Source organism: Lathyrus oleraceus, chromosome 5, assembly GCF_024323335.1.
Source record: "Lathyrus oleraceus cultivar Zhongwan6 chromosome 5, CAAS_Psat_ZW6_1.0, whole genome shotgun sequence".
NCBI classification, from domain to species: domain Eukaryota; kingdom Viridiplantae; phylum Streptophyta; class Magnoliopsida; order Fabales; family Fabaceae; genus Lathyrus; species Lathyrus oleraceus.
The window spans coordinates 492546206-492566851 of NC_066583.1; the positions used below are offsets into that span (position 1 = coordinate 492546206).

At 34.9% G+C, this 20646-nt stretch overlaps 1 protein-coding gene across 1 annotated transcript; it reads right to left on the bottom strand.

Annotated features, from left to right (window-relative positions):
• Window positions 1–2439: 2439 nt before the first annotated feature.
• LOC127081508 (uncharacterized) lies at window positions 2440–3695 on the bottom strand. The gene is made up of 2 exons (XM_051021759.1): window positions 3106–3695; window positions 2440–3007 (listed from the first exon to the last, which is right to left on the bottom strand). Exons 1-2 carry the CDS (start codon window positions 3693–3695, stop codon window positions 2440–2442), a joined length of 1158 nt encoding a protein of 385 aa, XP_050877716.1.
• Between the last annotated feature and the right edge of the window lie 16951 nt (window positions 3696–20646).

Consider the following 20646-nt stretch of genomic DNA (forward strand, 5'->3'; position numbering starts at 1 on the left):
CGTGCACAGGCCCATGAAGTAACTCACTAAGGTCAAAATTCAACTATGATGAAGTCTGAATGAAGCTTGAATGACAAGACAAAGTGAAATGATCATTTGAAGTTTTATTTTTCCAACTGATGCAGGCTTGTTAACACCATGTGCAGCCCTAGCAAACCTCATCCAAAATGAAAGAATTAGGACTCTTTGGAAAGCTTAGATCAAGAGGAATAACTCTTATGTTAAACACGTTTCCATTTGGAACTTGGATCAAGGTGAATTTTGAGGTGGAAGTTTGGAAATTTCAACATGTTGAAAAAATTTCAAAGTGTCAAGTCATATACTTCAATATTCCACATTTCTTAACTCTTTATGTGAGCTCCAAATGAGAAACCTGTATTCATAAAAGTTGTAGCTATTTCAAAAACCTTAAAAATGGTCACCAAATTGACATCATTTGGATTTATAATGAGAGCGTTATGCATTTTTGAAGTTGAGGAAAATCACTTGTTCAATGGTATTGGTCCAAAATGACCTATAATGTATCCTCATATCACATGCTCATAAAATTTGATTTATCTTTCTCTCCAAACATAAACGTTTAAGTGGACATCTCGAACTTTATTGTGAAACATGGAAATCTTTCATCTCATAAAAATTGAGCAAGTTATGGCCTTGGGAAGTTGACTTTCAAATTAGGGTTTAGACAAAATGACCTATAATGTTTCAACATAGAAAATGACTTTCCAAGCAAAATTAGCTCTAGACCTAAACATTAAATTTGTTTGGAATGTCATTTAGAGTAACTTTTCTCTTGGGAACATTTTCATATGATGCAAATTGTAGGAGATAGGGTCTAGGGAGACCCAATTTTGATTAGATGAATTCATCTGGCCAACCACCATAAACCAACTTGCTAACTTGCAATTCCCTGTCTTTTTAGGCTCATGGTAGATCATATATGCATAAGATGATGGCTTTTTAAGTATCCCCTGATAAATTTTATCAATTGGTGAAGAATCTTGTTGAATAAGTTACTCAAGATACCCAGACAAACTAGGGTTTCCAATGCAAACCCATTCCAAACTCTTGAAGAATATTTGATCAAAATAACATGTAAAGATCATTGGTACTCATATATGATGCTTAGAGCCATTGTGGGAAATTCCTTGGTTGTGCTCTTAGTCATGAGGGTCTTAAACCCTAAATGTGAACTTGATAGATCAAGGGTGATCATGCCCTACCTACAAAAGAGTTAGGCTAATACAAAGACATATTTTTGGTATTTTAGTTGGTAAATGATAAAATACAAAGCATGATACAATCATATGGTGCTTGGGGTGATCTCTCCTAAAAAACCCAATGAAAGAGGGGTAAGGAGGATGCCAAGGTATGATCCCAAAGCTAATGCATATGATGAAATTACATGAGGGATCTTAGGGTCAAAATTCGGATCTTACAACGAGGAAAAATGGAATGAGTTTTTGTGTTAAGAAATGAAATGCACGAGGATTAAAAAATGTCTTTTATGCTTTTGTTCAATTTTATTTTCAAGGAACTGTGTTAGATTCCTTGTTATTTAGCAAGCATTCAAAGAGATCACGGGGAATAAAACAAGAATGGAACCAAACTTTTTGTACAAAAGATCTCAAAATCCTTCATTCATTTAATTCACAACAGAGTACAAGGATTGAGTACAAATTCTTTCAAACATAAAGGAAAGTACAACATAAAAAAAAGGTCAAACTGCAGGCTTCTGTTTGTTGAGATCTTCCAACTCTCCCTTGAACCTTTTCATCATGTCTTCACAAAGATAAATAAAGTCGTCCACTGAAGGAAGGATGTTGTCATCGTCTAGGTCTTCCAGAGCACATCTTAGCATCAAAGGCACATCCTTGGCCATGCCATTGCAGAAGTCTATCAAACTAGAAAACTTGTCTTGATACTCATTTCTTTGTTCATGTAAAAAGTGGATGGTTTCCTTGCAGGCTGCCAAACTAGCATTCACATTTCCCTTGCATTCATCCAATCTTCACCTTCTCGTAGTAAAGAGTCATATCGGCCTCTCCAGTATCACTCCCACTCATTAGCATTCTCAACCTCTTGGCACTTTCTATTCCACATATCAGGTGTAATCTAAGCAGCAGCCAGAGCACTGTCTTTACTGCGACATTCTCATTCTACCCTTTCTTTTGATTCACGGGATGAAGCACTAAGTTCTTCTATCTCAGCCTCAAGTATCTCTCTTATCTCCTTCTTTTGTTTTGTGGCGAGCCTCCACCATTTCTCTTTTTCACGATAATCCCTCTCAGCCTCTTTCAGTTGGCTTTTGACGGTATTCAAGCAACTGTCAGCCTGATCCAACCCATGCTTGACTCTTTTTCTCTTATACTCTTCCTTATCCAATTTTTCCATATTTACCTGAAGCTGTGTTTTTTTCCTCTTGAGTTTCCATTTAAACTAATTCTTTTCATTAGTGACCAGGTGTAGGTTATTCAGTAGCTCTTCATTTTCCTTTGTAAGTTTCTCTAAAGAAGCTCGGAGTCCTTCTGCCTCCTCAATTGGGAGATGAATAGGTTTAGGCTCGGGAAGAGGACCATACGTCTCTATTTTGAAAGGCATCTTGATTGATCTTACTCTTTCTTTTATCCATTGAAAGTATGGCTCTTTGGTGATGCAATTATTCTTTCCTAGGTCTACCATACCTTTCCTGTTGACCTTTTCCCATGCCTTCTTGATTCTTGCAAACAAAGTCGGATTCTCAACTCCCAGGTCATGCAGCAAAAAGGCTTCCAAAAACTTCTCCTCAGGGGGTTCCTCCATTGGGTACCCAAGTTGTCTCATGGATAAGACTGGATTAGCATTAATACAACCTCGAGTACCAATAAGTGGTATGTTGGGGAAGCCCCCACAACTGGATATGGTTTCTGTACCATCATACTCCCTAGAGTACCAGGAAATATCGCTGAAGCGAAGTGATCCCAACCTCTGGGGCCAACTAGCATCCTTCTGATCCACAAAAGGACCCCTATTTGGAAGATGGGTTTAATACCATGTGTACAATAGAGGGTGCAACAAGAAACCATTCCTCCCTTCCTTGCATTCCTCCAAGTCAGATAATAGAACACATCAGCAAGAAGGCTAGACACTAGATTCTTCGTGAGTAAGATGCCAATGGAAGTCATGTCTACGAAATCATCGAAATTTAGGAACAAAACGATTCCATAAATAGCCAAGGAAATAGTAGCGTAGAAAGCCTCCCAGCTTTGGGCTTCCAACAAGGTGTAAGCTCTCTCTATAAGAAAATTTAGTGGAAACCCTTTGGTATTTCCTTTCACTCCCATGTTCACAATAACCTCCTTCTTATGCATGTGAAGGGCAGCGACTATAACTTCATGTTCCAAGGTCCCTTCGACACCCATAAATGGCAGTTTGTTTTTTATGGGAATACCAGCAAGATGTTTAAATTCCTCCAACATTGGTGCTATTTGAAAATCCTGGAAGGTGAAACATCTCATTGGCGAATCATAAAACTGGGCCAAGGTCAAAAGTACCAGTGGGCCTGCTTCTTTGTTCAAGAGACTGAGCAGATTGCCATAATCCTTCCCAAAGTTGATCTTGTAGACTGGATGAAGCTGAGAAACCAATTCTTGTAGACTGTCTAATTTAGGATCTTTGAACTTGTACGAGTACATGCTCCTCTTGTTCGATCCCATACCCTCAAAATGGTCTCTTCTAGGTGAGGTCTTCGTATTGTCCCAATGAGGAAGGCTCCTCGTGGGCCAATACTACACAACCATCGATTCCAAGGTTCTAAAAAGGTCCCTAGAGTCACCGATTCAACATGAAAACGTTATCGCCATGACGAAGGCTCGTCGGACAATAACATCTCCAAGAGAATCTACTCTAGGCGGGATCTTCGTATTGTCCCAATGAGGAAGGCTCCTTGTGGGCCAATACTACACAACCACCATCTTAATTCTATGTTTTTTTCTCAAACTCGGGTAGAGAGCATATCTCACAAAGTACGAATAATTAGATATCCCCATAAATGCCAATGAGAACCAATAATAAATTACATATAACAAATATAATGATATGTCAGCAAGAAGAAGACAAATAAATCAAACAAAGCTAACACTAAACACAAATAAATCTAAGTTAGGCCTGACTCTCTCTAGCCTGGAGCTAGCAGTCATCCCCAACAGAGTCGCCAACTATCGTATCTCAAAAAACGCGACCTTTCGCGAGGCGCCCGCATGCTCGCGAAAAAGTTGTTCGAACAGAGTCTCCACCGAACTTTATTTATTCCAAAAGAGGAAAGGGAAAATATCTATAAAACCCATAAAAAATAACAAAAAAGAAAATGGTCATCGCAACCAAATTGGGTTCGGGAGTCGATTATGCAAGGGAAAGATATTAGCATCCCTCACATTTGTTGTACTCAACGGGAACCACTTAGTTAGATTTATGATAGAGTGTTAGATAATGTTAATTGCTATCTTCTACTTACTGAGTGAGAAAAAGAAAGGAAGAAAAGAGAGACTTAGGGTTTTTAATATTAATGTGCCTAACAAGATTTCGCAATCCTGCTCCTACGTATCTTCAGGTGCTATGAAGAACTCAAGGCATACGTAGTTCTGCCCAAAGAGAACTACTGGGTGGATTGCTTTTAAAGAGAGTGATGCTTGGATCATATTTGAGCGATTAAACCTTTACTTGTTGCTCGCTCTTGGAGGCTTAAGTCTTTGTTAGTTTCTCATCAAAATAGATGTTGCATATTCTTTTAGGAAAATGTTTTTGGGGTCGCACAAGGGCGGAAAACAAGTTTGATGAGTTGAGTGTTTTGTTGGATAACAATTACTCGAATGGCCGAGTAAGACTACTCGTATCCAAGTACTCGAGAAGAGCAATAGAAGGCTCTAGACCATCTCCCTTTTCATCCTTAATTGTAAAAGGATTTAAATAATCTTTAAGTGTTTTGGACGGGCGACAAATACTAGAATGTCCGAGTAAGGCTACTCGTATCCAAGTACTCGGGGAAGGGAATGGAAGGCTCCAGACCACCTCCTTTTTCGTCCAAGTTTATTATGAAAATGAGTTTAACTTAAAGTTTAATTATGAAAATAATTTGGATGTGGCGGGGGTTATAATTTTTTAATAGATGATAATTGCTTGAATGACCGAGTAAGGCTACTCGTATCAAGTAATTGGGAAGAGGAATCGAAGGCTCAAGACCATCTCCCTTTTCATCTTTAATGAAATGGTGTTTAATTGTGATTAATTATTTTAGATTTGATTTGGGAAAAGACACTCGATGTTGGATCACAGTTTTTACTCTTTGCGTTTGAATCGAAATAGAATGGGATGTGTTAGTTGAGTAGCGCCTAAGAGGGGGGTGAATTAGGATCTTTGAACACTTTTTCCGGTTTATGAAAAACTTTGTTCTTTCTTTTCTGGTTATGTTAAGCGATGAACGGTAAAGTGCGGAAAGATAAAGAACACGAAGAAATATCCTGGTTCCCCTCACAGATCGAGAGTACTCCAGTCCCCTTTCAACATGAAAGAGATTTCACTATCTGTTATGACTTGTACACGACATACACAATCACCAAGAACAACATCTTGTGATTCTCCAAGTTGATATGAGAACAATCCTCTCAAACTCAACTCTCTTGCTTCCAACAATTCTGGACAGCAAAGTGTTTACAAAACACACAATCTTATTTTTTAACAACTCTAAAAAATAAGATATGGATTACAACAATGGTTTGAATGTAAAGTTTGTAGTATAATGATCACTCAAAGTGATATATCAATATGCTTGATCTTCTCTTCCAATGAAAATAATTCACAACACAAAGATATTAGATTGCTCAAGAGTTTTCTGTTTTGAATGATATGAAAATATGCAGAAAATATCTTGAATGAAGGTTTAAAACAATAAGTGTGAATTCTGAAAATTCTAAGAGATTGATTGAAAGAGGTGAAATTTGAATTTGAAAGATCATGTATTTATATGCACATAACACCTCAAATGAAACATGGTAATATAAGAATCATGAACAATTGTCAAAGATGAAATGAAAAGATTCCATGAAATGGTGCATGAAGAGGTGTATGAACAACCACTGATTTTTCAGAAACGCACAGTGGTAAATCGATTTACATAATGGGTAAATCGATTACCCTGTTGCAACATTTAAAAAATTTCAAAATCTTCCAGTAATAAATCGATTTTCCTAAGAGGTAAATCGATTTACCTAGTTAAAAAACTTAAAATTTCGCTTCTGGAAATGTAATGCTCCAGTGGTAAATCGATTTCCCTAAGTGGTAAATCGATTTACCTAAGTGAAAAAATTAATTTTTGCTTTTAAAAAATATGTAAGCTTCAGTGGTAAATCGATTTCCCTTATAGGTAAATCGATTTACCCGGTTTGAAAATGAAAAATATGATTCTAAGACATTTTCCATGCACTATGAAAAGTTATGCAATAGCCATATAAATACTTGAGCATCTAAGACTTTAGTGTAGGAAAGTATTCTCATTATACCTTCTTGAAGTGAAAAGCTTAACTTCTTGAATCAAGATGCTTTATCATAGAATAAAATCTTTGCCTTCTTGTTGCTTGGAATTTTATCTTCATCAAAAACATTCATCACAGAGAAGCTTGACTTCACATTCTCCCCTTTTTTGATGATGACAAATAATCCTCTTTGATGCGTGCAATTTCCGGAAACAAAAACTTCTCCCCCTGAGATGTATAACTCCCCCTAAATTTGATAAGCTTATGATCATGTTGACTTGATCATCTTGAAGGATATTTGTATTATTTGTACCTTAGGAAATTCACAAGCATACAAGCATAATTCATAACACATTTCTCCCCCTTTGACATTATCAAAAAGAAGGGAAAGATGGGTGAAAGATAATCACATGACAAATATAAAATAGAATATATGGCATAACTTGTAAAACAAGCACAAAAAGAGAAAAGTTTCAGGGGTAAATCGATTTACATCATGGGTAAACCGATTTACCTAGTTCAAAATATGCCAAACACGAAGAAAAAAAACAATGTTACTGTTTTATGTTGAAATCGATTTACAGCATGGGTAAATCGATTTACTCAGTGCCAAAAATGCCAAATACAAAAACCAGTGCTACTTTTTTATGTGTAAATCGATTTACATCATGAGTAAATCGATTTACTCAGTGGAAAAAGATAAAAAAAACACATACTTTTAACAAAGATTCATGCAAGAGACGCCCAATGAATCATGTAAAAGAAAGGAGTAGAAGTGGAGATCCATGAAATAAATTGCAAATGTAAATAGATGAGTTGGAAATGTATGTGCACGTTTGATTATTGATATGTTTTTTTCCAAATTATATGGCACATTCATCTAGAATCCCAATTTCCCTTCAAATTTTGTAAAATGGTTCTCGCGCCAAAGGTTTTGTGATGATGTCGGCAAGTTGATTATGAGTATCCACAAATGTGACTTCGACATCTCCTTGAAGCACGTGGTCACGAAGAAAGTGATGCCGAATGTCAATATGTTTGGTTCTTGAGTGCATGACCGGATTATTTGTAATGTTTATCACACTTGTGTTGTCACAACAAAGAGGAATGCATCCAAGATCGAGTTCGTAGTCACGAAGTTGTTTCTTAAGCCAAGGTATTTGAGCGCAACAACTACTCGCGGCTATGTATTCTGCTTCAGCAGTGCTTATACCAACACATGCTTGTTTCTTGCAAGCCCACGAAACTAATGCATTTCCAAGGATGTGACATGTACCACTAGTACTTTTTCGGTCAGTTTTACATCCTGCATAGTCAGCGTCAGAATAACCAACTAAATTGCAAATACTACCTTTAAGATACCATAGGCCGACATTTGTTGTTCCCTTGAGATATTTCATGATTCTCTTAACAGCGGTGAGATGTGATTCTTTTGGATTGGCTTGAAAACGAGCACAAAGACACACACTGAACATAATATCAGGACGGCTTGTCGTCAAACAAAGTAAGGAACCAATCATACCTCGATACTATGTTATATCAATCGAAACACCTGCTTCATCTTGATCAACATAAGATCTGGATCCCATCGGAGTAGACATTGCCTTGCAACTATCCATGTCGAATCTTTTTAATAACTCTTTGCAGTACTTTGATTGGTTGATGAAGATGCCATCTTTCAGTTGCTTAATTTGAAGTCCAAGAAAATAATTCATATTACCCATCATGGACATATCCAATTATCCTTACATCATTGATGAAAATTCTTCACACATTTGTTTGTTTGTTGAGACGAATATGATGTCGTCAACGTAGACTTGAACCAATAAAGTGTTATCTTTTATTTTCTTAATAAACAAGGTTTTGTCAATTTTACCTTTTTCAAATCCCTTTTCACAAAGAAAGTTGCTGAGACGATCATACCATGCTCTAGGTGCTTACTTTAGGCCATAAAGAGCTTTCCTCAACTTGAAAACATGTGAAGGATTTTTGAAGTCTTCAAAGCCCGGAGGTTGTTTGACATAGACTTCTTCATTGATGTATCCATTCAAGAATGCGCTCTTGACATCCATTTGAAATAATTGAAAATTTAATGAACATGCATAAACAAGCAATAAACTAATAACTCCTAACCTTGCAACCGAAGCGAATGTTTCTTCAAAGTCAATGCCTTCCTCTTGATTGTATCCTTGGGCCACCAATCTAGCTTTGTTTCAAAAAATTATACCATTCTCATCAAGCTTGTTCTTAAACACCCATCTGGTACCTATGATGTGTTTATCACTTGGCCTAGGGACAAGTTCCCAAACTTGATTCCTTTCGAATTGGTTTAACTCTTCTTGCATAACAATTATCCATTGATCGTCACCTAAGGCTTCATCAACTTTGGAAGGTTCAATTTGTGAGACAAAAGCCATATTTAAGCATGCATCTTTCAGATTTAATCTTGTTGCAATGCCTTGACTAATATCACCAATGACTTTATCAATTGGATGATCCCGATGAGTTCTCCATTCCTTAGGTAGATCATTATTATTATTATTTTTCTCATCTTGATGTTTTGGTTGATCACCATTGTTTCCACTTGAAGTATCTATTTGAGGAACTTCTACAATATCATCATCATCATCACACAAAACAATATCCTCCTTTGAGGGGTTAGATTCATCGAAAGTAACATGCATAGATTCTTCAAATTTTAAAGTTATTTTATTATATATTCTAAAAGATTTACTAGTAAGAGAGTATCCAAGAAATATACCTTTGTCAGACTTCTCGTCGAACTTACCTAAATTGTCTTTGTCATTGTTGAGGACAAAGCATTTGCACCCAAAAATGTGAAAGTAAGATATGTTTGGTTTCCTTCCTTTGAAGAGTTCATAGGGAGTCTTTTTCAAGATAGGTCTAATTATAATTCTATTACTTACATAGCATGTCGTGCTTACCGCATCCGCCCAAAAATACTTTGGAAGATTTGAGTCGCTTAGCATCGTTCGTGCAAGTTACACAAGTGACCTATTCTTTCTTTCCACCACTCCATTTTGTTGAGGAGTCCTTGGTGCCGAGAAATTATGATAGATTCCATGTTCTTCGCAAAACTCTTCGAAGGAGGCATTTTGAAATTCTCCACCATGGTCGCTTCTTATGGAGGCAATAGTTAGAGATTTCTCATTCTGCATTTGCTTCGCATATTTCTTGAATGCCTTGAATGCATCATTTTTCTACACTAAGAAGAAAGTCCAAGTGTATCTAGAGAAATCATCAACAATAACTAAAGCATATACATTACCTCTGAAGATTCTTGTTCTTGATGGACCAAATAAGTCCATATGCAACAATTGTAGTGGCCTTGTAGTGGAAACCACATTATTTGATATGAAAGTTGATTTGGTTTGTTTCCCTTTTTGACATGCATCACAAAGTCTATCTTTGACGAATTTTATCTTAGGCAAACCAATGACAAGATCATGCTTTATAAGTTTATTCAAATGTTCCATATGAATATGTGCGAATCTTTTATGCCACAACCATGACTCATTATTGTTTACCATAAGACATTTTACCTTCAAAGATAAATCATCAAGGGAAATCATAAAAATATTATTAGTTCTTGTACCTTTGAGTTTTACCTCATGAGAGACTTCATCTTCAATCAAGCATTCATCTTTGGTGAACTTGATTTTGAATCCTTTGCCGCAAAGTTGGCTAATGCTTAGAAGATTATGCTTTAGTCCTTCGACATAAAGGACATCTTCAATGGATGTGAAAGGTGGTGCTCCAACTTTGCCTATGCCAAGAATTATCCCTTTGTTGTTATCACCATATGTGACATAACCCTTGGCCTTCAATACTAGATTTGAAAATTTGTTTATGTCTCCCGTCATATGCTTGGAACACCCACTATCAAGATACCAAAGATTTGATGTGGTTTTCAAGCATACCTACAAAACAAAGTTACGTTTTTTAGGTACCCAAATTGCTTTGGGTCCTTCATAATTAGTGCCTTTCTTTACTCATACGTAATGCCCACTTGCTACGCTAAAGTTTCTAACATAGCATGTATTAGGTGTATCGCCAATTATTCCGGAATAAAAACAAGTAGGTTCAAAATTGCTTCTATATCTAGGAACATAAGATTTATTTTTAGAAAATCTTTTTATTTTAGGATAGTGATGAACATTTTTTTGCCTTGTTCACTTTCTCTTTGGTTGGTTGGTCATTAGCGTTAACAAAGACAGTTTTGTTCGAACTTGGCTTGGAAAATTTTGAATAACCAAGTCCACTTTTGTCATTGGAATATCTTTGTTGGCTAAGGACACCTTCCAACCCAATTTGTCATTTTTCATACCTTTCAATAAATCTTTTTAATTGGACAATTTGGAAAGAAAGTGATTCACAATTTTTACATACAAAATTCTATTTTTCACTAATCATCTTTTGTTTTTCATCGTTGACATCTTTTTCAATTATCACGATTTTTTCTTCTAAAGACAAAATTGTTTTCTTTTGAGATAATATAGTTTTATACAGAATTTTGCATTCTTCAAGAAGTTCATTTATAGCACCTTGTGCATCACTATTGAAAAGATAAAACTCATTACTAACCTCATCTTCTTCATCGTCGGAATGGTGCGAGGCCATTAATGCTAGATTTGCACATTCGTCGGTTTCTGATTCAGATGAAGAACTTATCTCATTATCTTCCCATGCAACATATGCCTTTTTATTCTTGAAATCCTTCTTGCCTTTAAAGCCACCTTTCTTTGAGAGTTTCGGACAATCTGGCTTTATGTGACCTTGCTTTCCACATTCATAACATGTGACTTCTTGCGTAGATGTGGAAGCCTCCCTTTTCCTGAAATGTTTATTTCTTTTTGCATAAAAGGGTTTGTCAGTTTTACTAAAAAACTTACCAAGCCTTTTAACAAGGAGCATGAAATTTTCATCTTCCTCCGATACGCCATCATTTCTATCTTCCTTTGAATCTACTTTTAAAGCAGTTCCTTTGGATTTCTTCTCTTGATTTTCATGCTTTTTGAGTCTTCCAAGTTCAAGTTCATGTTCTTGGAGTTTTCCAAATAATGATGCGGACGTCATAGTGGAAAGACTTTTCTTCTCCGATATGGCCGTTACTTTTGGTTGCCATTCTCTAGTCAAGGATCTAAGCACTTTAAGGTTGAGATCATCATTTGTGAAGGTCTTTCCAAGAGCGATTAAGTGATTAGTTAAGTGAACAAATATTTTCTGTAAAGCAACGATGGATTCTCCGGGCTGCATTCTGAACATTTTGTATTCTTGACTCAATGTATTTAATCTGGATCTTTTGACTTCAGTGGTTCCTTCGTGAGTCTCCACCAAGGTATCCCATATTTCTTTCGCAGATTTGCATTGAGATATGCGGAAGAACTCGTCCATACTTAATGCACTTTGAAGAATGTTGATGGCCTTCTTCTCATTAAGTATTTTCTTCTTATCGTATTCATCATACGAACTTTTGATCTTTAGGGTGCCAACACCATTGATCACACTTGTTGGATTATGCGGACCATTTTCAACGGTTTCCCAGATACCAACTCCTTGTGCTTCTAAATGTGCTTTCATGTGGATTTTCCAGAAATCGAAATATTCTCCAGAAAATAGAGGTGGTTTGTTGCTACTACCTCCATCTTTAAAAATCGGGTTTACGCTTGCGAAAGCCATTGTCTGGATATGTGGAGAAAGTTACCAAAACCTGTTCTAATACCAATTGTTAGTTGAGTAGCGCCTAAGAGGGGGGGGGGTGAATTAGGATCTTTGAACACTTTTTTCGGTTTATGAAAAACTTTGTTATTTCTTTTCTGGTTATGTTAAGCGATGAACGGTAAAGTGCGGAAAGATAAAGAACACGAAGAAATATCCTGGTTCCCCTCACAGATCGAGAGTACTTCAGTCCCCTTTCAACATGAAAGAGATTTCACTATCTGTTATGACTTGTACACGACAGACACAATCACCAAGAACAACCTCTTGTGATTCACCAAGTTGATATGAGAATAATCCTCTCAAACTCAACTCTCTTGCTTCCAACAATCCTGGACAACAAAGTGTTTACAAAACATACAATCTTATTTTTTAACAAAAAATAAGATATGGATTACAACAATGGTTTGAATGTAAAGTTTGTAGTATAATGATCACTCAAAGTGATATATCAATATGCTTGATCTTCTCTTCTAATGAAAATAATTCACAACACAAAGATATTAGATTGCTCAAGAATTTTCTGTTTTGAATGATATGAAAATATGCAAAAAAATATCTTGAATGAAGGTTTAAAACAATAAGTGTGAATTCTGAAAATTCTAAGAGATTGAATGGAAGAGGTGAAATTTGAATTTGAAAGATCATGTATTTATATGCACATAACACCTCAAATGAAACATGGTAATGTTCTGAAAGAATCATGAACAATTGTCAAAGATGAAATGATGCATGAAGAGGTGTATGAACAACCACTGATTTTTTAGAAATGCGCAGTGGTAAATCGATTTACATCATGGGTAAATCGATTACCCTATTACAACATTTAAATTTTTTCAAAATCTTTCAGTGGTAAATTGATTTCCCTAAGAGGTAAATCGATTTACCTAGTTAAAAAACTTAAAATTTCGCTTCTGGAAATGTAATGCTCCAGTGGTAAATCGATTTCCCTAAGTGGTAAATCGATTTACCTAAGTGAAAAAGTTAATTTTTTCTTTTTAAAAATATGTAACATTCAGTGGTAAATCGATTTCCCTTATAGGTAAATCGATTTACCCAGTTTGAAAATGAAAAATATGATTCTAAGACATTTTCCATGCACTATGAAATGTTATGCAATAGCCATATGAATACTTGAGCATCTAAGACTTTAGTGAAGGTAAGTATTCTCATTATACCTTCTTGAAGTGAAAAGCTTAACTTCTTGAATCAAGATGCTTTATCATAGAATAAAATCTTTGCCTTCTTGTTGCTTGGAGTTTTGTCTTCATCAAAAACATTCATCATAGAGAAGCTTGACTTCACAGAATGATTTGAAAGTTTTAAAAATGACGGAGAAGTGGATATGAAAATGGTTCTAATTTTTGTGTGTGAAAGTTTCTCGACGTTGGATCGAGTATTTTTTTTGTTCTTTTCTGAAAAAGGTTGATTTTAATCTTGGAATTAACAATCAGCTAATATAGTAAAGTAAATGAAAGAGATAAATTTATTATATACTTACGGGAATGGGGGTACAATTTATCGAATGGGGATACAACACAATAATAAATTATACAAGCTTTGAAAGATAGTTGTAAAAATAAAGAATGTCGTTGTAAGAAGACCCAAGAGAAAACCAAGGGACTCGAAGTAAAAAACCCAAATTTAAACTAAGAAATTTAGTGATATGTTAAACAATCGTAAAGCGATTCATGTATGAATCACCCTATCTGAGGCTAGCCAATAAAACTCTATGCGTGTAAGCAATTTCCGAAGTTAAATTGAATTTTTAACTTCAAAATAGCTACGCATATGTGAAAAATCGATCGGACAAATAAATCAATTTTTTTTAACAATTTAAAATAAAAAATTTAATCAATAAATAAATACAACAATAATAAATAAACAACAATACTAATCAAATAATAATTATAACAATAGTGATGATGATAAATAATAAAACTAAATAATAATAACAATAGTAATAAATAATAATAATTATTATTATTATTATTATTATTATTATGATAATAATAATTAATAATAGTACATAAAAATACATAATAATCAATAATAAAATCAATAATATTAATAGACAAAAAATAATAATAATAAATAATAAACAACAATAATAACCAACAATAATGATAATAATAATAATAATAATTATAAATATGATAATAATAATGATGATAAACAATAATAATAATAATAATAAATAGTATATAAAAAATTAAATAATAAGTAAGTATACTAATTAATGATAATATAGTAATAATTATAGTAAAACACAAGAAAAAAAAAGAAGAAAAAAAAAGAAATGTAAATATAACACAGTTAGATGAAAAGAAACACTGCTCTCACTCGTTGACCTTTTCTCACTTCTTATTTTATTTTATTTTATTTTATTTAAAAAAATCTCTAATAGTCATTCCCATTGTGACACTTGTCACAAGAATTAAAGATTATATATATATAATATATATATATATATATATATATATATATATATATATATATATATATATATATATATATATATATATATATATATATATATATATATATATATATATATATATATATATATATATATATATATATATATATAAGAAAAAGAAATGTAAAAAAAGGAAAGAGAGAAAACGTCTTCACATTCAGTCACAACATATTTCTTTCTCTTTCACTATTCATCCAAATTCAATAAAAAAAGTTTCTCACAATACAAACTTTCAACTAACCAAAGAACAAACACATTAAAAGCAACAAATCTGAGGATGGTGAGGTTACTGATTTGGAAATGAAATGAAAAGGAGGAAGTTCCGACGAGTTTGAAGTGATGCGGCTCTACGATGATTTGCAACGACGGTTTTGAGGCGGTTCACGAGATCGTTACGGTTTATGTTGAACGTGGTTGTTTGGTTGTGTGGTCGGATTATGGAGCTGGTCGGAGGTGGTTTTATGGAAACGAGTTGATGTAAGGTTTCTCGGTGGTTGTCGAAAGCAGGGGGAATGGTCGGATCTCCATTTCCTTTCTCTTTTGATTTGCTCTATTTCTGGTTTTGTGTTGTTAGAGTAAAGTGTGAGCTTTGAGTGGTTGTGGTGTTAAGGAATTGTTGCGTTTCTGACAAGAGGTTGGGTTGAATATCCCGATGATGAAATGAAGGGAGTAATGGGACGGTTGTTGGGTGGTGCTTGGGATGGGGTGGTGTTTGAGATGAGAGCAAGTGAGTTTTTCTTGAGAGAGAGAGAGGTGGATTATGAAGTTCTTTTTGTAGAAGAGGAAAAATGAAAGGAGTATATGTGGAGAGTGATGAAGATGATGAATTTGACGTTTTATGATGTTGAGCTGAGGAAGTGGAGTTGCAACATGTAGAAAGAGATGAGTCTTCTTCTTCATGCAAGAGTGAGTTGACTTTTTTCTCTTGAAAAGTTTCTTTCAGTGATCATTATATGTACTATACTGAAAAAAAATTATGTGCAAATGGTGGGGGGCTCACGTGTGCATGAAGAAAATATTTATTGGACTGTGTTTAGAATTTCCTAGTAAGTAAAAACACATTTTTTTCAACTCCCAAGATGAGCTGTCCATGTGGTTCAAAGGGTGGATGAAATATACTTGTTTGATTTTTTTTAATAATTGAATAATATCAATAAAAATAAATAAAATAAAATTTAAAAATACAATTAATTCTGCTAATTAAATTGGCTAAAAAAAATAATCGGATAAAAATGAATAAAAATTTGACGAAAAGAAAAAAAAAAGTCATAAAAAATAAACTGAATGCACCAAAATTATCAGCGCGAAATAAACTTCTCGGAAATATACAAGTATTCATCAAATTTTGAAATAAAAATCGACCGGTAAAGACTCAGGCGGATAAAAAACGCGACAAAATATGTAGTCGAACAAATCAAAGGAGCACGCCAGAATAAACTACGCGGATCATAGATTAATAAAATTGATGTTTGCAAGCTCAGTTTTGAAATTTTTCGCCCGCTAATTTGACGTTCAGTTGAGAAACGGTGCGACCGGTTTGTCTGTAGATCCGAAAAATTAACCTGGCTGAAATTCCAAGCATTATGCGAAACTAAATGCATATAATGACAACTATAAAATGCAAACATATGGTGAATGCACTGATTCACTGACTGAATAAATACGAGCGACAATCAGACGCAAATGAGTCGCCCTTGGACCATTTGCTTCTCATTCTCAAACACAAACAAAACCCTATACATATTCAGACAATGACAACACTCTTGATTATCACCCTCTAGACCTCTGAAATAATATGCAACAAAATAAATTATGCACTGGGATTCGAGAAATCAAGTCTTTTGACTTCTCAATCAACATATGACTGAATGAATTTTATTAAGATCAGATAAAATGCTAGAACTCTTGACTTTTAATCTAAACTTTGATAAATGATTTTAATTGATGAAACACACGACAAAATGGATTGATTGATGCTATACTGATGTAGGAAAAACTCAGGGTAAAATTTAGGGTATGACACCATTGGTGTAAGAATCGATACTAAAATTGTCATCAGTGTAACAACTAATGTTAAAACTCTGCCATCGGTGTAAGAACCGATGCTAAAACCGACATTAGTTTAAGAACCGATGTTAAAACGACAATGCTTTAAGAACCAAAATAAAATGGAAGCAGTGTAAGAACCAAAACAAAAAAGTCATCAGTGTAAGAACCAAAATAAAATGGCAGCGGTGTAAGAACCTAAATAAAATAGTCATCGGTGTAAGAATAGAAATAAAATGGAAACAATGTAAGAACCCAAATAAAATAGTTACGGTGTAAGAACCGAAATAAAATAGTCATCAGTGTAAGAACCAAAATAAAAAAGTCATCGGTGCAAGAACTAAAATAAAGCTTTCATCATTGTAAGAACCGATTTAAAACTATCATTATTGTAAGAACAAATTTAAAATTGTCATCGGTGTAAGAACCGGTATAAATATTGAGATATAATCTAACCTGACTGGTGATAAATTTTGATGAACTATAAGGAGCCTAGATCTACATGGGCCCACCAGGGGAAAAGATTGAGGATATCCTATGAAGATAGTACACTGAGGAAACTCCTTCGAAAAGTCTTACTGAGGACCTCCACTGAGGAAATTGGCTTGAGAAAAGCGACTTGCAGAAGATACGATGTGAAATAAGATGAAATGTGGCTTGGGAGAGATGCCTTTATTGGTGAATGGAAATACAAAGTGGACTCATTGGGGATAGAAATGATCAACTAATCTAGTAGCTTGCACTGGTAGGCTAGTCAACAAGTGATGTCTGTTCTTTGAGAATAATCTTCTAAAGAAACTCCACCGAGGAAGACTACTGGCGAGATTCCTTATGGAAGATTCAAAAGAAACTCACTAAGGAGTCTACTGCCGAGACTTGCTAGGAGATACCTATTGTCGAGGTTTACGTAGAAAATACCTTATGCCGAGTTTTAACTAGAAAATCTACTGCCGAGATTTGTTAGGGAATCTACTGCTGATATTTAATAATGAAAATATCTTCTACCAAAGTTTAATAGGAAATCTTCTGCCAAGATTTTCTAGGGAATCTACTGTCGAGATTCAATGATGAATATATCTTTTGTCGAGGTGTACTAGAAAATATTAGGCCAATATTTAACTAGGGAATCTACTGTCGAGATTGAATGATGAATATACCTTCTTTCGAGGTTTACTAATCTTCTACCAAGATTTACTAGGGAATCTACTATCGAGATTCAATGATGAATATACCTTCTATCGAGGTTTACCAGGAAATATTCTTTCAAGATTTAACCAGGGACTCTATTGTCGAGATTTAATGATGAATATACCTTATGCCAAGGTTTAGATGGAAATCTTCTGCCGAAATTTAACCAGGGAACCTACTGCCGAGATTCAAGGATGAATATACCTTTTGTCGAGGTTTAATGGGAAATCTTCTATCGATATTTAGCCAAGGAATCTACTATCGAGATTCAATGATGAATATACCTTCTGCCAAGGTTTACTGGGAAATCTTCTGCCGAGATTTAACCAGGGAATCTACTATTGACATTCAATGATGAATATACCTTCTGCCAAGGTTTACTAGGAAATATTATGCCGATATTTTCCCGGGAATATACTGTCGAGATTCAAAGATGAATATACCTTCTGCCAAGATTTAATGGGAAATCTTATGCCAATATTTTCTCGGGAATCTACTTCTGAGGTTCACTTTGAAAAGCATGGAGTGGGTGACTATGCCAATAACGATTGTCTTCATATGCGCATGAAACATGGTTCATGATGTGTTTATGATTGAATATGCTTCACTATGAATTTTGTTTGATGCATGAAATGCTATGGTTACTTGGTGTATTACTTCACACTTGTGGGTATACTACATATACAATGATGTGTAAAATGTAATGATTGATCAATGCAGGTATGCATTAGAAATGCATGAAGTGTGATGACTAATCAATGCAGGTATGTGTTAGAACTACATGAACTATGACGACTGATAAATGCATGTATATGTTATAAAATGAATGAAGTGTGATGACTGAAGTGTTATCAATGAAGATTGAGTTTTAGGATAAGTTCCAAGTGGGACTGGTCTTTTGTGAGATTCTGAGCAATGTTGGGTTTTTGTAAGGTGTCAAGCAATGTTGGGCTTTTGAGAGGTGCCAAACAAGGACGAGCTTTGGGATTTTAAGGCGCTGAGTGAGGTCGAACTCTTTGATTGTAAATACTTTTTTACTATACAATATTATCCTTTTTTAAAATGCTAAGTGAGGTTGGGCTTTTTGTAGGTATTCGGTGAATGCCAAGTGAGGTTGGGCTTTTTGAGATAAATGCTAAGTGAGGTTGGGCTTTTTGTAGACGGTTATGTTACAAGACTTTTTATGATGCTAGATTTATACTATGGGAATATGCCATATGAATGAGATGATATGCATTGTTTAACGCTAGAGAAATGTGAACATGATTGATGCAAGATGATGATTTATACGGTGACTTGAATTCTTCCAACAATGCCCCTATGGTGGGTAATGGATGAAATGGTTTCTTTGTAGCAAGGTTTCTTCGTCGAGGGATGTTTGATGAGAGATAATTTCCAGCATGATTTCTCAACAGTTGTTTCAGACTCAAGGTTTCTTCATAATAAAACATGCACACATGACATAACATAAGGGTAAGGTTACCTAAAAAATCCAAAACCAATCCCTAGCTAAGTCGGTGACAGCTCTCCGACTAGGCTTATGCCTTTCTTACCATTCATCTCAGTGAGTCTATCTTACAAGCATTCCCCAACTAAACTAGTTATAATCTACAAGTAAGCTTATTTCAGTGAGTAGGCTTATTAACTTCCCTAGTAGACTTCCCCCACAAAGTCTCATTTGCAAGATGCTCCCCGACAATTCTTTCTTCTGAGGAATTATGCTAGAACCTTCCCCAACGAAGAATCATTCTAAAGATTAACACTAATACGACTGTAAGCAACCTTGCATATCCCTAGGAAATCATTTTTCTGCGTACTAATCCCCACATTAGTAACAACCCATCTATTTCAATCCCCGCATTGGTTTTTCTTACTCCAGCCCCGAGTTGGTCGTATCTCTTTTTCAACTAAGGTATTGATCCACATGTTGGTAAGAACCTTGTTTCTCCCTGGCCTCGTCCAGAACATCCATATATCTCTAGTCCTTCTGGAAATTTTCCCATTATCTGGTCTGTTTTGATATTTCTCCATTATCTCGTCCTTTTGGAAATTTTCACATTATATGGTATGTTCGGAAATTTCTCCACTATCTGGTCCGTCTGGAACTTTCTCCATTATTTGGTCAGTCCAAAAATTTCTCTGTATCTGGTCTATTAAAAAATTTCTTCATTATCTGGTCCGTCCGAAAATTTCTCCATTATCTGGTCCTTGTGGAAATTTTTCCATTATTTGGTTCGTCCATAAACTTCTCCATTATTTGTTCCGTCCATAAATTTCTCCATTATCAGGTTCGTCCGAAAAATTCTCCATTATCAGGTCCTTTCGGAAATTTCTCTATTATCTTGTTCATTCAGAAATTTCTCCATTATCAGGGCCTTTTGTAAATTTCTCTATTATTTGGTCAGTCCATAAATTTCTCCATTATCTGGTCCATCCGGAAATTTCCCCATTATCGGGTCTGTCCGAAAATTTCTCCATTATCTAGTCCGTCCTGAAATTTCTCCTTTATCTGGTTCATTTGGAAATTTCTCCATTTATCTGGGTCGTCCAGAAATTTCCCTATTATCTAGTCCGTCCGAAAGTTTCTCCATTATCTTGTCCGTCCGAAATTTTTCCATACATTTGGTCCGTTCGGAATTTTTCCATTATCTAGTCCGTTCAGAATTTTTCCATTATCTGGTCCATATG

What these genes read in the sequence shown, in the direction of transcription:
- LOC127081508 (XM_051021759.1), bottom strand. Translation starts at nt 3,695, where the DNA reads ATGGGATCGAACAAGAGGAGCATGTACTCGTACAAGTTCAAAGATCCT. An exon ending in TCTAGCCTTCTTGCTGATGT is followed by an intron (nt 3,008 to 3,105) that starts GTTCTATTATCT and finishes TCTTCCAAATAG; the next exon opens with GGGTCCTTTTGTGGATCAGA.